Source organism: Betta splendens, chromosome 8, assembly GCF_900634795.4.
Source record: "Betta splendens chromosome 8, fBetSpl5.4, whole genome shotgun sequence".
In the NCBI taxonomy this organism is placed as follows: domain Eukaryota; kingdom Metazoa; phylum Chordata; class Actinopteri; order Anabantiformes; family Osphronemidae; genus Betta; species Betta splendens.
Window position 1 is genome coordinate 5,046,267 of NC_040888.2, and position 18,092 is coordinate 5,064,358.

Sequence of the window (18,092 nt, forward strand, 5' to 3'; positions counted from 1 at the left end):
TTTTTATTGTAGCCTCATATAGAGATGCACAGCATAAACATATTATTTAAACATATTAAACATGAATTGGTACTGTACATAGGTAAATTTAAACATTGTCAGTGGAATTGATGTTTTTATTTAAAATGTCAAAATGGTTTCTATGACTATAATAAATTCTAATATTACTTGGATGATCCTGACTCTTGATGTAGTTTGCGATTTTTAAGGCGCATGATACGCATATCTCGTAGTGGTGTAAAATCATCATTCTATAATCAATAACTCACTTACTCATAACAAGAACTGAACCAACTTCCTAACTGGGATCTTGTAAAACACTAGGCCCTTTCATTACTAATATGAAGGTTACAAGAAGACATTACAAAAAAACCCCTGAAAGGTTGACAAAATGAAAACAATCAAAAACATGCTGGGTAAAGTAAATATTAACTACTTAAGAACTACACTTAAAAACATAAAAAATGGATAAAAAAAATATGGATAAAAGGAAGTAGAAAAAGTTAACATCACTTCAATCAACAAATCTGTGAATAATGTACCGTACCTATGATTTACAGATGTTTAAGACACAGGTAAATAAAAGCACATGTTTGACTTTGAGTAGGTTCAGTCTGCAGCTGCTTCTTTTGTTCAGCAACCCTGAAACCAGAGACAAACTGTGAATAGTCATTATGTGAAATATTATTTCCAGTGCATTAGATTATTACAGTAAATGTTTTAATGTGTTTTACTCAGTTAGAGTTAGTTAGATTCTTCTTGTGAGCTTTTCTCTAGTTGCTTGTAATATTTCTTCATCTGGTCAAGCTCAGCTGAGAAATCTAACACAAATATTTAACAAGTACCTTAGTAATTACAGAAATTTCAACATGTCAATTATTCAAATGTGGTAGTTATTGATTTCAATGCATTTTTTATTACCTGGAATAATGTGATCATTTGTCTTGAGTGACAACTCGATTGCTTCATTCAAAGATTTCATCAGTGTCTCCATGATCTCCTCCTATTTCAGAATCAAAAGCACTCATCATGTCTCACTACTGATAATAATTATTTTTACTGATAATACTAATTCATGCAAATTTGTAAAGCACTCTGCAGGGATGTTACTATAGCGACAAGCTACAGTATAAGCTTTTCTCAAACACAGATTAAGCTGTCCTATACAGTTAATTATGTGCTATACTATATTATGACTACTTGCACTCGATCCAGGTAATAAATAGCTGAGTAGAGAAAACAAACAGGACAAAAAGTAGATTTAGTACCAGGGTTGGCTAATATGGATCAAGTTGTCATGAAAATCATATGTAGCTCAAAATGTTTTATTTCAATAATAAGATGTACTAACCATCAACATCTGCAGGTTCTGTAACATAACGCGTTTAGCCTTCTTAAACATGGTGTTCTTTGAATCATGTAAATGTGTCTTCAGTGTCTCCCTCATGTTATTCAGTTTGTGTGTTCCTCTAAATTCTGCTGCTTCTATAGTAAAACAAAAATGTTTCATGAAAAATAGATTTACTTAGTACTTGTGATCAATATAAGGTCAAGTTACATATGTTACAGTACTTTTATATCCATCTTGCATAGTGTCCTCGATCATCTCAGTCAGGCTGCTGTAGATTGTTTTCTTTCGATCACGAATAATTTTGGTGAGTCTTGTCTTAATTCTTTCTTCCTATGAGAGAGTTAGATAAACCCAATTATGTATTATATCCATCCATCCGTTTTCCATACCGCTTAATCCCATATGTGGGGTCGCGGGGGTGCTGGAGCCTATCCCAGCTGGCTATGGGCGAGAGGCAGGGTAAGTGGGAGGAAGCCAGAGAACCTGGAGAGAACCCACACGAACACGGGGAGAACATGCAAACTCCACACAGAAAGGTACCCTGGAATTAAACCCAGGACCTTCTCAGTGCTACCCACAGCACCACCGTGCCGCCCTACTGTATGTATTATATACTTTTGTAAAATAAAACAGGTGATATTTTTCTCTAGTAATTTCTGAACTGTTTGACACAGTATATATATATAAAACGAAGGTATTAGCAGCTATACTGTGTATGTAATAATGCAAAGTTTATGCACTAGAAGTAAAAAAGATTGAATGTTTTTTATCAGTAGGTTTACCACTGTTTATACTTTACCTCTATCTTTAGAAATATCATTTGCAGTTCAACAGCTTTGTACTTTTCAATCAGCTTCTCTGTGTCCAGAGAAAAGGCGTTGAAGACTTCACTGAATGGTTTTCCTTCATTCCTGAAAGATTATGAAATGCTTCAAACATTTAAGTTAATTCAGTTGTTAAGTTTTGTCATAATGTCTTATGGAAAGGTGTTCCTGAACGTCTCATCACTGCTGTCAGTCACCTTTTTTCCCCTTCATTCCTGAAAGATTATGAAATACTACAAAATTTGTTTTTTGTAACATAATACTCTATATGTTGTTAGTTATTTAAAAACAAATTCTGCCAACAAAAGAAATGCAGAGGAAACAGGGCGGCATAATGACAATCGAAGGGAAGGTAACAACAGTGGGAGAGCTGTTGCTGTTTCTAATTATTAGTTATGAGTTAATTCAGTTGTTAAGTACTGTCATAATGTCTTACGGGAAGGTGGTCCTGAATATCCCATCAATGCTGTCAGTCAGCTTTGAGCTTAACTTCATATTGAGGTTTATGAGTTTTCCTTTCTTTGGTTTGTGGACACCACTGCGCTCAACGACACTCGATAATGTTTTATGGAAACCATTGCCTTTTTGTCTCTTTAGAGGAAAAGAAGAAAACAGGAGATTATGAGACATCCGAATTAATCAAATGTTGTTCAAATGTAACTGTTGTTTAAATACATACTGGATATAAAAACTTGTGTAAGGTTTCTTCACATGAACTTTCTGACTTTCTAACTCCGTCAATCAGACATTCTTCAAAATCCTTATAAGTCTTTTTCATTGTTTCTGCAATTTTCTGAAATTCCTGCTGTAACTTTTCTTCAAGTCGTAGGCAGACCTCAGTTTTGCTGTCAGCCTGTAATTAAATATAATTATTCAACAATACAACATAATTATACAATATAATTGAAACCAATCGACAAAATGTCTAAAAATCAATGTGTTTTTTAAATATTTGTTTTTTACAGTGAAGCACTTGCTACCATTTCAAGTAACACAAGTGTAGTTACAAAGACAACAATTCAATTGACCTTTTAATTATTTCATTCAATATATTTGTCTAATGGTAATTGTTGCACTTAATATGCAGCTACCTAAGTCAGTACTTGAACCTACCGTGTCTCTGCTGCGGGCTCCTTGCATCAATGACAGAATCCCATAAGCTCCAGAAACAAAGTTTAATGTTTCTGAGTGACAGTCGTTGAGATTTTGCAGAAACTTCTGAAGTTGGGGTATTTCTGGAAAGAAGTTAGTTCGTACTGTTATATTTCTGTACCTAAATGACTTTGGCCAGGTGTTACTTAAAATCTTAAAGACTTTAAACGAAGTAATACATAAATTCAGCTAAACGTTCTCTTTTTTATGCTTTACTGACCAGTTTCATCAAGCTGTAGAACAGAAGGTTTAGATTGCTTTTCTTTCCGAAACAATTTGGAGCTCACTGTGAACACGTTGAAACATTCACCATTGAAATGTTTCTGTAACAAAAGTGGTGAGTTTTAATGTAAACATCTTTCCCAGATGTTGTAGCTGCTGTAAATCTAGATAAACTACCTTGACATTGTTTAGTGTGTTGAATTTTTTCTGTACTTCATCCTTGGCTTTCATGTTTCTTTTAAATATGTGACCACGAACTGCATCTCTTAAACTGTAACAGATTATTATTATTATTATTATTGTTGTTTTTGTGCTTGAAGAAATGACATATTAAGCTCATCTGATGTTGTGTTAATTATGTTTTTAAAATGTTTTTGTTGCGATTTTAATGTAAAATATTATTACAATTTTAAAAAAAATATTTCAGGCATTCATTTACATTTTCAATTTTGAAATCTAAAACCACTCACAGCTCATCAAATTTTTCAGAATAATCAGACTTGGTGCAGATGAAGTGAATCTGCCGACACTGGCCTCCGTTTCCTATGAGGCTGCAGGCACTTTCCAGAATCTCCCAGGCGTCGTCCTCTGATGCTGCTCGATTAATGTCAGTCACAATCCACACGGTGGAGCAACTTCCAACAAACTGAAGGGACGTAACAAATACATTTTCAGTACTAATAGAACTGTAAAAAATGCAGATAAAATAAAATAGTCGTATAATAAACCTGAAGCAATTATAAATCATACGATAAAAATGTAATAAATCACCTCTTTCCACATTTCGTTTCTGCTCTTGTTACAGTCCCCATTTCCAGGAAGGTCCACAAGTGTGACGTGCTGGAGAAGAGGATTTTTAGGCACCCTGACAGTCACACACTTCACCAGGGGCCAGTACCACCTCTTCTCTGCTTCATCAATGGACTCACTTATCGTGTATTTCAGTAATTTTGCTGACAGTTCTGCAGCCTGCAAGAAACAGTGCAATTTTAAAAGGGCAGTTCAAGGTAATTTTGTTCACCTGAACATTCAAAACATTTTTACATTTAAAACCATCTGAACCCCATAAAATCAGTTACCTACTGTACCTACTAAATACCTACTGAAATTTGAATTTAACTACAATTTGAAATTGTTAAGCTATGTTTGAGTTGTGCAAGCCTTATTCTAATTCTGAATTTATAATGATTGTCTGATATTCAATATAAACAACATGTATGCATATTATGAAGTTAAATTCTAAAAATTCGGACATACAGATTCAGATGTCAAAAATTTCTTCTTGTCCATGAGAAACTCTGGGATTTCTTTGAAATATTTGTTGTCCAGGAGGTTTTCAAGGGGAGGTTTATTTCTCCATTCTTCTCCATACAATGCTGTTAGCTTGTCTTCAATTTCGTGATCGTCCCCTACATTATTATACAAACACCACAGCTCATCCTTCCAGTCCTAAAATACAAACACAAACATGTTTGCAGGTGCATCTGTAAAAACTAAATGTACTGTAAAACAACCTTTTTTAAAAATTACTTTTAATGCTGCTTCTATTAAAGGTAAACATGTAATTTTACCTCTTTTAAAATGAACTCTATCTCTGCCTCATACTTAAAATTGAGCATGTTGGCCTCCACTTTAATCATGACGGAGGTACATGCTTTGAAATCTCCAGAGGGCAGAAGGTTAAACTCTTCAATGACGGCGTTTATCAGAGAGCTCTTTCCAGCTCCACTTCTACCAAAGACACCGATGAGCTCCCTTTTGTCAGTCTCCAATCCACGAATTTTACTCCTGTACAATTTAAATTCAGAATGTAATATGAAGCTTAAACATGTTCTACACAACTCTTCTGAAAAATATTTACTTGCTGTGAAACAACGAAGCACCTGTCTACAAATTATAATTAGTTTGTGCTGAGTAATGATTATAACAACCAGGAATGAAGAAATATAACACTAACTTCAGGAAATCATTGAGTTTTGTGTGTTCATCCAAACGCAGTCTCCCATGGACTTGACTCATGATGCTTTTCCCACAAGAAAGTATGATTTCTTCTGTAATGTAAAAACACTTAAAACCAAGATATATGCAAGAAAAACTATACACTGTCAATAATATAGTATGCCTGCTGGTCTATAATCAGGGTTCAGTTACCAATGAAGGGGTTATGCAATAATGTTACGAATACCTGACATTAATAACAACATTAGGATGAATAACACCTATGCTGTTCGTTATAACATTTGAATCGAAACTAGTCAATTATGAAAGTATTCTATTTGGCTAATAAAACTATTTAAACAAATAAACTATATTTTATAAACAAAGCATTACATGCTGGAGGGCCACAAAATACCTGAGTTTGATCCTATGAAGCCAGGTTTTTGCCTCTTAGATGGTGGCTGCAATTCACCATGAAGGTCCAAGGCTCTGTTTCCTTATTTTAAAAAGCAGAATGTGTTTTTGACTTTGTATATATTACAATTATATCACAGCTAGTAGAGTTACTCTACTAGCTGTGATATAATTGTAATATAATTGTAAAATCTTGCAGAAAGAGAAGGAAGGAAGTCCACCACAGACTCATAGAACATCCTCAGCATGGAGCTGCAGACGTTAAAGGACCTGAGTCTCTTATACACAGCTGAGGAGCTCTGCACCTATATCTTTAGGTTCCTTAGGATCTTAGCTTTTATTTGAGCCGTAGCCGTTATTTGTGTTAAGTATCGCAGCAGTAGAGCCACAAATATGTTGTTGTTTATTATAAATAATACATTTATATGGCATTGAACCCCAGACTCTTCTGTTTATTTTGATTTAAGGCAGGTTTATGTCCCAACATACTGTATCTAGCGCATTTGTTTAAGATGTAATGCTGACCACAACCCCAGGGTCTCCTGTTTAGGTGACACCTGTTGTCCACTGCATTTACTGTATGTGGTCTGTTAAAGCCTGCACCTCTTGGGGTTTGATCTTCACCCATACCTGAACAGGTGTCAGGTTCATCCATGGAAAGTAGTTGAGGGCTACTCCCTGCTCTATCCTTATGTTCACATAACAAGCACATTATTCTTAGGTGGGAGTTACAACCTCACTAAAGGAATAATGTGTGACCTTCAGCCAACTTTCCTCAGCCTGAAAAAGCTACTGGGTGGTGGTGAAACATTTCTACGGAAAAGAAGACTTTCTAAGGGCACTTCTGCAGGTTCCCCTCTAAAAACAGAAAAGGTTTCAACTGCATCTCACCTTTCTCACTGGAGGCACTGGTGGATGGTCCAGCCTGAGAACGAAACACACTGTGGTTGGTCACATGATTAAACATCTATGAAACCCATCCCACCCTGCCCATCCTCAGCTGAGGGTTCTATGGTTTCTAGGCATCGGTTTGTAATCTGTTTGATTGGATTAGATCTATGTATGCATATTTAGAGAAACCTGCATGAAACCATTCAGGACAAAACTTGGCATGTAGAAAACAGATTATGGATTATTATCTGCTCTAAGAATGACAGAATAAAAACATGCAGTAATTTTTGAGTTGGAATGATGCCTCTAATGTCTTTATATTTCTCAGTGATTTTCTATTTTGTCACTGTCAAGTTATTGACAGTGACAGTGACAACAACTCTGAAACCAAACTTTGGCAAACTTTGGCTCTGTTTTATCTGTAAACGGTGGTAAACTCTGAACTTGCAATCAATATACTCTCCAACCAGACTATCCAGTTAAAGTACAGTATGTGCTGAAGACAATACATACAGTACGGTAAATTGCAAATATCTGCAGTGTGTTGGTTGATCTGAAAGCTTGTAAGATTTGCAAAGGCACCTAATTTGAGGATGCAAGATAAATATTTTATTTAACTGTATATTTTTGCATTGTACAAATAACTTACATTAGAAACGTCCTCTGCTTCTGGACAATTTGTTTTTGAGTCCTCCTGTAAATGAAATAAAATGTGAACAACATGAATCTTCTACTGTATGTTGACATACCATTATCAAACAATTGTTTATACCCGTCCTGTAATTACACATAGAGTAACAGCTCAGCGTTCGTCCACCTGGTGGCGCCTGCTATTGTCTAGTGTTGTCATATTACTAATGAGTTTCATTATTGTCCCCTGTTGTATTTAATGTCCTAGATTGTATTGTTTCCTTGTTGGCTCATTTATTCATGTTACCCTGTTTCCTGCTTTTCTGTGTGCCTCATGTTTTGTATGTGTTACATGTTTAGCTTTTTCGTTACAACTACTGTACCTTTTGCCTGCATTAGCAGTGCTTTTTCGTTGTTTGTGTTGTAATTAACTCATTTCAGTTCCCACAGATTTGTTTGTGGGTTGTTGTATTTGGGTAATTTCTCTGGGTTTGTTTCCTCAGCAGCCCAGCTCTCTAGTTCTAGTTTGCCCAGCACGTAACATATACATATGCATCTACACTAAGGCAATGTGACAGTACTTATGCACGAAATCTTCACAGTAAAAAACTTTACCTTTAACAACTTGAGACGTTTTGTGAATTTTGCCCTTTGACCTAATTTTGGAATCAGGCTATCAATGTGATGATTTTCAAGACACAAAAGACCCTCCTTGTCGATGCCTTCATCTGCAATTAACACATATGTGTTTATGTATTTACACTGTTTATAATTCCAAAATCTTGTCTTCACTACTATTTGTGCTGTAAGTCTTGCCAAAAATACTTTACCTTCAAATCTTTCTATCAAGTTGCAGAAGCCCCATTCAGTCAATTTGTTACGAACAAAGTCATCCATGTCCACAGACGGCAACTAAAGGGTGAAGAAATAATATGCAGCATAATCATGTGGATGACATCTGTGACAAGTGTGTTTTCTTCTCATGTGCTCATGTATCACTGTAGTATTTCCAAGCTACACACTCAATTTGTAGGTTACAGTCTTCTTTATTGTTTATTATAAAATGCTTTTATCTCAGGCGGCTGCTTTATGTTGACGACACACTGACTGCACCATATTACCAGCAAATATAAACCTAAGTAACCGATAACAGAAATCGTAGCCCTATAGTCTACACAATGTGTGTTTTTTTTTTTTTTTTTTTTTTTTTGTTCTGTCCAGCAGTTAAGCAAGCAGCATATATTACGCTGAATGCCATATTGTGATGGACAGCTTTGCTTTAACAAGAAGAGTATATATAGAATATATATACTCTTCCTGATTTATGGTTTATTTAATGGTTTATTTAGCTAATCCAAAATGTGTGTGATGTTGCTGTGTTGGTGGACAGGTTAGGTTTCTGCTTTAGGGTGTGTATGCGGGAGGGTGGGGGGGAGGGGGGATAAGGGGTGACACCAGCTGTTGAAACCAAGCAAATCTGTTAAGTAAACAATCGGAGCAAAAAAATAAATAAATAAGAAGCATGGATGTACCTTAGGCTAACACATTCATAACTAAACAATTTTTGTACTGTGGTTTACCTTGGAGATTAATACTAATACCAATAATAGTGCTAAGGTATGTGCACATACTAATACAAACATATACATACAATATACATACATATGTGCATTATTATACATATCCCATACTACTTAATAAAAGTCATGACATACAACACCACAAATTCCATATTCACACATTATTCATATCGGTAGTGATAAGTATCAATAATACTTACAGTTGGATTTGGAAAGTGTCCCACTACAAGGTTAGTAAGGCTGTAGCTTATCATTATTCACCCAAAGGGTGAGGCAGACGTTGGTGCATGAACAATGCCACTTGTGGAAGCCAGGGTGATGTGAGGGGCTCCGCCACTACGCCCATCCAGCAAGCAGAGGAAGGAATCCTAGCAGCCAGGGAGCCCACACACCTTCAGTTCCAGGAGGGCAGGTGTTGCGACCCAAGCCGCCCACACAGAGCCCCCCAGGCAGAGCTGCAGCAGCCACAGAGACAGCACCCGAGGCCAGAGTGGGCCACCGGGGGTCAATGCTGTCCGCCCCATGAGAACCAGGGGCAAACACTCCCCCCGGCGGGAGGGTCGGCCTGAAAGAGTAGAGCCCGAGGACCCACGGTCCGTAGGGAGCCCGCCAGAAGATGCCCCCGCGCCCAGAGTGGGGCCCGCCCCCAGCCCACCACCCCCACACGGGCGGAGCGGGGCCTACCCCATCGGCCCGACCTCATCCCCTGGCGCTACAGCGGCCTGCAGCACAAGGCCAGCAATTGGTGGGGTCAGCAGAAAAGAGACCACCCAGGCAGACGATCATCGTACCCCGGGCGAAAAACCGGACCCCCCACACTTCAACCGCACCACAGGCATACCAACTCACACAAACACAGACGCATACACCCATCCACATGTGCAACACACATCATCACATCAACACACACACACACACCATAGACTCTCTCACAACAAACTAGTCAATCATACGTGAACCAATGCACTCTCAGATACATTCTCCCACCCACACCATTCGCTTGATCACATTCGTGGGGAGGGTAGGTCTCCGGCCTGCCGTCCATGTGGCCCCAGGCAGAGGACCGCAGCTCCTCCCGAGCCCCGACCAACCCCCCCAACCCGGGGGAGGCAGAGGGCAGTAGAAATAGGTACCCCAGAACCCTGCAACCCAGCTTGGACGTGAGTGTGTGGAACTAAAGTGCACTGAAGGTGGGTGACACCTCCAGGAGCACAACCGCTGGCTGACGGTGTGTCCCCCGGACAGTGCCCCCCCTCGCCCTAAATGTGTTTTTGCAGTTAAAACTGGGTGGTGATCTCTCCATCAGGGCCAGTGGCCGAGGCCACAACTGGCCTGAGCCCCAGGCCCCAGTGAAAGAGCCCACCCCCGGCCCTAAATGTATGTGTATGTAGCTAAGTATGAGGAACTTTGGGAGATACCCAGTTCTCCGGGGGGTCCAGCAGACAGAGCCATCAATGGGAAGTCTACTGGCCCCCCCGGAAGGAGCCCCCAGATTCCTGGACAAGTGTGTATGACTAATGCAATTAAAACTGCAGAGCATCCCACTTGGAAGGGACGGAACCACTTCCCAGTAGCCCTGGTCCCTCCATCAGCAGGACGCCCCTTGCAGACCTAAGTGGATGAATGCGGAGAAATGTAGTTGGGAAGCAGAGCACCAGGGTCCGCAGAGCCAGGTTCCCGACTGGCTCTGCTACCTATCCCACCACCCCCCACAACCCCCAGCCAGGAAGGGACAGCCGAGACCCAGGGACCGCAGTACTACTGCCCAGGCGCCACACGCAGCACAGCCAGAGCCATCCTCACCCTTCTTTCACACTTACCCATTCTCTCGCTCAAGTATGCCCATGCTCGCCCCGTGTAGTGTGACACTCAAACCCACACACATACTCTGCGGTTGTGCATTGAGGGCCAGCCTCCGCCCAGGGCCCAATGAAGGTTCTAGCCTGAGTAGTCCGCCAACCCCCCCTGCAACAGGCCCGAGCAGTTACCAGAGGGCGTCGGACCGCTAGGGCAGGCAGCGCCCCACCCGAGCAGGGGCAGCGCCCCAGGGGAGAGACACCCCTCCGGGCACAGGCAGGCACCCCCAGAGGGAGTCCCCCGGACGCAGGTTACCCAGGTCTCCACCCCCAGGTCCGCCCCCGCACACCGGCAGGGAGGCCCGCCTCCGGCTCCCCGGAGACAGGCACACGCCAACCCTCAAAATGGTCCCACCCCGGCACAGGGCCGCCGGTCCCAGCAGCCACCACACCCCCACCGCAGGGGACCCATGCGGCCAGCCCTGAGTCCACCAACCCGTCCCGGTTCCTTAGGCAGGCAGGCACCATCAACCACCAGTCACCCCCCCCACCACTGTGCCAGACATGACGCAGCACCCGAGCCCCACGCATCCTTACCTGGAAATGGAATCAATCAGAGTATAGTTTTGGTCATTGATTTGATGAAGCAGACAATGTGTCTAAGGTGGTATAATCTAACAAGCTGTTCAGGTATTGAGTAATGCTTAATTTTTTTTTAGTTTTCCAGTTCATGAGGATGATTTTCTTTGCGACACAGAGGGCAGAAAGAAGTGTGTGTGATGAGTTTGTCTCTAGATCAAGCCCACTTAGATCTCCTAGAAGACAAAGTGCAGGGGCTGCTGGGATTGGACAGCTTAACTGGGTTGACAGGTGTTCACATACTCTTTGCCAAAATTGCTGCACAGGTGAGCATGACCAGAATGCATGTAGGAATCTATCTGCTGTGTTATCTGTACAGTGAGGGCAAATATTTGAGTTTGTGAGACCCATTTGGAACATCCTTTGTCCTGTATAGTGAGTTCTATGAAGAATTTTGTATTGTATTAGTTGTAAATTTGTATTTTTTGTCATTCTGAATAAATTAGAACATATGTTATTCCAGAACGTGTAATTAGTGGTGATATTGAGATCAGCTTCCCATTTAGAGATCGGAAGGCTCACTGTCTGGTCTACATTGGAAATTAAGATATAGATTTTGGATACTGTCCTTTTCCCTGATATATCAATAAATCGCTCTATTACTGGTGGTGGTTGCATGTGGATGGCAGTATTCTTACTTTTTGCATTAAGTATTGACTTTAGTTGTTGGTATTCTAAGAAATTGGCACTAGTGATTTCATAGTGAGACACTAGTTCTTCAAAAGAGGTAAACTTGTCTCTTGTGAAAACATGTTTCAGATGTGTTATCCCTTTGATATGCCAAGTTGGAAAGTGTATTGCCTTTTTGTTTTGTATGATGTCTGGATTGTTCCAGAGAGGTGTGTTTTGGCAAAGAGTAAGCGAAGACCCATTAATTTTAAGAAACTCCCACCAGGCTTGCAGAGATGCTTTTATGCTAATGTTCTGGTAACAACTATGATGTTTGATTTTGGTGCTGATAAAGGGCAGATCTGCAACTTTAATATTTCCACAAAATGTTTGTTCAATGTCTATCCAGGAGGAGTCTGCTGGCATGGGTTTTATCCATTTGTGGACATGGTTCAGTCTATTGGCAAGAAAATAGTGGTGGAAGTTAGGTAGTTCTAGGCCGCCGCAGCGTCTGGATTTTTGAAGAGTTTTTAAACTAATTCGTGGTGGCTTGGTTTTCCACAAAAACTGTGAGATGTAGGAGTCTAATGTCTTAAACCACGCCTGGGCTGGCTGAGTTGGAATCATTGAAAATATGTAATTAATTTTTGGCAGGATCATCATTTTTATGGTGGCAATTCTTCCCATAAGTGAAATGGGTAAGGACTGCCATCTTTTGAGGTTGGCTTCTATTTGTTTTAATAATGGATTGTAGTTTAGATCAATAAGCTCTGATAGCCTAGACGACAATTCAATGCCCAAGTATTTAATGTTTCCTGAATGGAGTGTGGTGGAGGAGATGTTAGTCACCTTAAGGTTAAGTGGTAGCACTATAGATTTGGTCCAGTTAATAGAGTACTCTGAAAGTCCTGAGAATTCATCTATGAGGCTGATAGTTGTAGGAAGAGACGTCTGTGGCTCAAGGAGAAACAGTAACACATCGTCAGCATATAAACTTATTTTATGATTTACTGATTTGGTCGGTATTCCAGTAATTCCTTCATGCTGTCTTATTGCTGCGGCTAGAGGTTCAATAAATATTGCAAATAGTGATGGGGACAGTGGGCAGCCCTGTCTTGTCCCTCTATGCAGATTAAACCTTGGTGAGATCTGGTTGTTTGTTCTGACTGCAGCGTTTGCTGAGTTGTATAATATTTGGATCCAGTCTATGAATGTTTCCCCAATGCCGAATTTGTGCAGAGTGGCTAAAAGAAACTTCCAGTTTACTCTATCAAAAGCTTTTTCTGCATCTAAGGAGACGATGGCTGTCTCTAGTTTATGGATGGTGACATAATCAATTAAATTAATTAGTCTGTTCATATTGTTTGTTGACTGTCTACCTTTAATGAAGCCTGTTTGATCAGAGTGAATTATATATGGAGTGATTTTTTCTAATCTTCTAGCAAGTGCTTTACACACTATTTTTAGATCTACATTTATTAGTGAAATTGGTCTATAACTCGATGGGAGTGTAGGGTCTTTCCCTGGTTTTTGGAGCAGGCTTATGAAGGCAGAATTCATATTTGTGGGTAATGAATGTTGTTGTTTAATTTCAGCTAACATTTTGTAAAAGCTGGGTGCCAGCATGGACCAGAACTCTTTATAAAATTCAGTTGGGAATCCATCTGGTCCTGGAGCTTTTTTATTGGGCATCTCCTGCAGAGCTTCATGTAGTTCTGCCAAAGATAACAATGAGTCTAGAGTTGTAGATTGTTCTTCATTTAGCTTTGGCAGTTCTAGTTTATTCAGAAACGCCTCTATGGCTGAGGTGGGTGGATCTATTTGGGACGTATATAACTCTTGGTAAAAGTTTTTAAAGGTATCATTTATTTCATGGGGATCACGAGTAATGTTGCCTTCCTTATTAGTTATTGAATGGATGATTTGTTTCTCTTTATTATTTTTTAATTGGTTAGCTAGAAATTTACCACATTTATTAGCATGGTCAAAGTTCTCCCAGCGTAATTGGTCTATCTGAAACTGAGTTTTGCAATCAATTATATTATTTAATTTCAGCTTTAGATTCTTTAGGTCTTCTAGGACATCATTGGTTGGAGAGGCTGCATATTTAATCTCTAGAGATTTTATTTTTTGCTCTAATTCTAATTCAAGTAACATGTCCTTTTTTTTCTTGTGTGATGAATATGAAATAATTCTACCGCGCATAACTGCCTTCCCAGTCTCCCAAAGAACACAGGGTGAGATTTCCGGTGTATCGTTGATTTCTATAAAGGTTTTCCATTCTCTCCTGACATAACTGATGAAGTCTTGATCATTGAGTAATGATGTATTAAACCTCCAATTCCTGGTTGATGGTGTGGCTGTCTTAATCAACGAAATGGACATTGGTGCATGATCACTGATTGTGATAGAGTGAATATTGGTGTCAGAGACATCTTGTAAGACTGAGTTATTTACTAAAATATAATCTATACGGGAGTGAGAGTGGTGAACTGGTGAGAAAAAGGTATATTCCCTGGATGTAGGATGAAGAGAACGCCATGTGTCACAGAGACCAAAGTCATCCATGTACTGTTTTAAGGTCTGTACTGATTGCCAGTTCCTGTTGCTCACAGCTTTGCTTAGCCTGTCCAACTCTGGGTTAAATACTAAATTAAAGTCCCCTCCTACTATAAGTTTGGAACCAGAGTGAGCAGACAGTGATGTGAAGAAGCTGTGAAAGAAAGAGGGGTCGTCAGCATTAGGGCCATACATATTAGGTATGCAATATTCAATGTTTCCTATCAAGATATTAATGATTATATATCTCCCTTCTGGATCTACAATGGTATCGTTTTGCGTAAAGTTAATCTTTTATTTATCAGGATGGCGACCCCTCTTTGTTTAGAATTGTAACCGGCTAAGTAAGCATGTGGGAACTCTGCTGATGCCAGAGTGTAATTTATAATTTTGGGAATATGAGTTTCCTGTAGTAAAACAATGTCTGCTTGTAGGGTTTTCAAATGGTTAAATATTTTAAATCGTTTCTCCTTCTTATTGATTCCACGTACATTCCAAGTGACAATCTTCAGTGGTGTCATATCTTACCTGACTGCTGTGGATCACTAGTCTTGTGTGTATGTAGTGTGACAGACTTTAGGTGTGTGGCTAACCTTAAGTACCTGTGTATTCTGAGTTGTGTGTTACCTATGTATGTGCACGTGTTTCCCCTGTGCAGTAGATGTTTGTGTGTGGCTGTTGGAGGGCTACATAGCTGGCTGACTACGTGGAAGAAGAATAGAGAAAAGGATGTAGACAGTGTGGAGTGAAAGTAGGTGAAGGAAAAAGAGTAAAGGGAAGGAAAATTAAAGTGAAAGGAAAGTGAGTGATTACGTATGGTGAGCGCTTTGCAAAGTGAGTGAGTGAGTGACATTAGAATGACAGTAAACATTTATATGAAACATCTGCGAGAGAACGAGTTTGAATACTGGATGTAAAGTTATAACACATAGTTGCATTGCATCTATTGTTTTTTTTAACAAACCTTTTATATTAAACCATTGTTTTTACATACCACCTGCTAGTACAGCCACGGAGTTGCTTCCCGGTCCCGGTAGAGCTCTCCGTTGACGTACAGTTTGTCGACGCTGATGACAGCCCTGCAGCCTTCTGCCATGAACCTCTTGCGGATGGGGAACAGTCGGCGGCGGCGGTCGAGGATCTCCTTGGGGAACTGGTCGTTGACGCTGTAGTCGGTTCCCTTCAGCTGTCTGCCCCGGCTCTTAACCAGTTCCTTCGCCTTAAAGTCATGAAACTTGGCAACGATGGGTCGAGGGCGCTGGCCATCCGGTCGTCTTCCTCCTAGTCTATGCGAACGGTGGAACGCCATCTTGTCGACAACTTCCGCTGGAATCTTCATCTGTTGTTTAATGAAGTTTTTAATTGTGGTTTCAGTGTTTTCCTCTGCCTGTTCTGGAATCCCCGAGAACACCAGGTTGTCCCTCATGCTGCGGGCCTGCAGATCGATGATACCTTCTTTTATTTTTTTTATTTTCGGCCGCTAGCTGAGCCACATCCTCCGTCAGGGACTGCACCGTTCCATTCAGGGCCTCGTTCTCGGTGGCGAGAGAAATCACCTGCTGCTGGCTAAATTCCAGGGAGTCGCGGAGGGCCATAAACTCTTTGTGGAGGAGTTCCACTAGCGCCAGACGTGCGTCGAAACTTGATATTTTTTTCTCGATTGACTCCAGGATGTCCGTGATGTTTTTATCCGCCGAGCTAGCTCCAGGTGACTCAGGTGAGTCAGACGGACGGGAACGCTTGTTGGGAGCCGTCTCCTTTTTCCCCATTACCAGACGCTCGAAGCACTCGTCGATGTACTCGAAACTTTCTTCGGTGTTATCCAGAATGGTAGGGTGGTTGATTATTTTCCGTAAAATAAGGTATTTATTTATTTAAATTAGCGGATAGTTTGTCGCGCTGTTGTTTACTATCGGTGTCGCGCCGCCTTGTTGAATTTCTCGTGCTGTTCTCGCAGAGTCTCGCGTTCTCTCACAGCATCGCGTCTCAATGTGTGTTTAATGTAGAAGTAAGAATACACTTTAATAGAGTAGCGTTAATGTACTTACAGTTTGACGCTACCTCTTCAGTGCACAAAAGCTGAATCCTCTGGTGCTAAAATGTGCAAACTCTACTTTCAGCCCAACAACAAGGTTCTGCTAAATGAATTCAAAGCGAAAATATCTTTCAAAACTATGTAGTTTGGACATTTTTATAAACCTTCTGAGATATGCACAATATACAAATGTGTACATTACCAATAAATGATATGAATACAATGTAACAGCAAGTCTTCAAAGAGTCCTCAGATGATGATGAGATGTTGAAGTAAAGTTCAAGTAGAAAAAATCAAGTAATTAGCAGCCGTTCAAAATTTAAACGCAATACTCAGAAATAAAAGTAAAAATGAAGAATAAGTAACAGCATACTACACATTACTGTACAGTACATATACACTGTTTACTGTATCAATAGTATGTGATGACACAAATCCACAAAATCTCCTTAACGGAACTCCTTCAGGAAGTGTCAAAGTCACAAAAACAAATGTTCTATTCTGCAGAACGAAGCACAGGAACAGTTTAAATAGACCCTTTAGCTCCTCCTCCAACAGTTCCTGAGCAGCCAAGAGGTCGTGGCAACAAACACAACTTTAAACAGATGCCTAATGATTTTAGTGACGTAACACAGCACCTGAATGCACTGAACACAAGCCTTCAGGGACAGAATGCAGTGATAAGCAAACTGTATTCACACGTCAAAGCCTTTGGGACCAAGCTGCAACTTGGCCAAATACAATATATATTTCCTAATTTGTTTTACTACATAAATCTACTATATATTTATTTAAACATGCATTGTGCAAAAACTTGTGGCTTCATACAACTCACTTGTTGTGCAATAATGTTGCTGCACAACCATTAAGCTGGTCACCGTGTCCTAAGTCTTTTTTAAATAAAGGTGAGTTGATGCCTGGATTTCAGTGCGGCGAGTAATTGTGTTTATGGACCAAAAGATACAAACATGTTTTGTCAGTAATGCTTAGAAACAGCTAAGCCCAAACTACATAGAATTTACATTTGATTTCCATTTAATTTGATTACACAAAGTGACTTAATTTACATCATTCTGTTTTTTCCAGTGCATCATGGGTGAACCACAATGATCAATGACCTGGTACAAACAACTGGATACACACACACTACAGTCCTTTTTAAAAACTGTAATGCAAATTGTGTTTCCACCAATGAATCTATCAAATGCTTCCACCAGAACTGGTCCATTGGAAAGTTAATTTATACAAATTTTTGGGAAAGTGATGAAGACGAAAGTCACTCAAAGTTGTCTTTCTGTTGTCTTTATTCTTGCAAGAAGAGAAGTACACAGACAGTGCAAGAGTGATCCCTGTGTAGTTCTGAAGCTCCTATAGCTGAGGCTCATCTTAAATTAACCACTGTTGCTTGGGAGTAGTTATACTGTAGAACCACCAGTAACCTCAGGTCTACTG

General features: G+C 40.1%; 1 protein-coding gene across 2 annotated transcripts; it reads right to left on the bottom strand.

Annotated features, from left to right (window-relative positions):
- Positions 1 to 6: 6 nt before the first annotated feature.
- LOC114860024 (nuclear GTPase SLIP-GC-like) lies at positions 7 to 17,117 on the bottom strand. Of its 2 annotated transcripts, none has more exons than XM_055510994.1 (23): positions 16,843 to 17,117; positions 16,654 to 16,740; positions 8,253 to 8,334; positions 8,038 to 8,150; positions 7,442 to 7,486; positions 6,793 to 6,826; positions 5,903 to 5,983; positions 5,507 to 5,600; positions 5,121 to 5,337; positions 4,807 to 4,998; positions 4,321 to 4,518; positions 4,020 to 4,195; positions 3,727 to 3,820; positions 3,548 to 3,650; positions 3,289 to 3,410; positions 2,855 to 3,028; positions 2,612 to 2,766; positions 2,151 to 2,262; positions 1,573 to 1,681; positions 1,352 to 1,485; positions 922 to 1,003; positions 735 to 821; positions 7 to 642 (listed from the first exon to the last, which is right to left on the bottom strand). In XM_055510994.1, the coding sequence occupies exons 3-22, from the start codon at positions 8,317 to 8,319 to the stop codon at positions 745 to 747; spliced, it is 2,379 nt and encodes a 792-aa protein (XP_055366969.1). In that variant the 5' UTR covers positions 8,320 to 8,334; positions 16,654 to 16,740; positions 16,843 to 17,117; the 3' UTR covers positions 7 to 642; positions 735 to 744. The 2 variants fall into 2 exon arrangements, with proteins under 2 accessions (XP_055366969.1, XP_040927717.1); XM_041071783.2 differs by having other exon boundaries at positions 16,654 to 16,743; positions 16,843 to 17,116.
- Between the last annotated feature and the right edge of the window lie 975 nt (positions 17,118 to 18,092).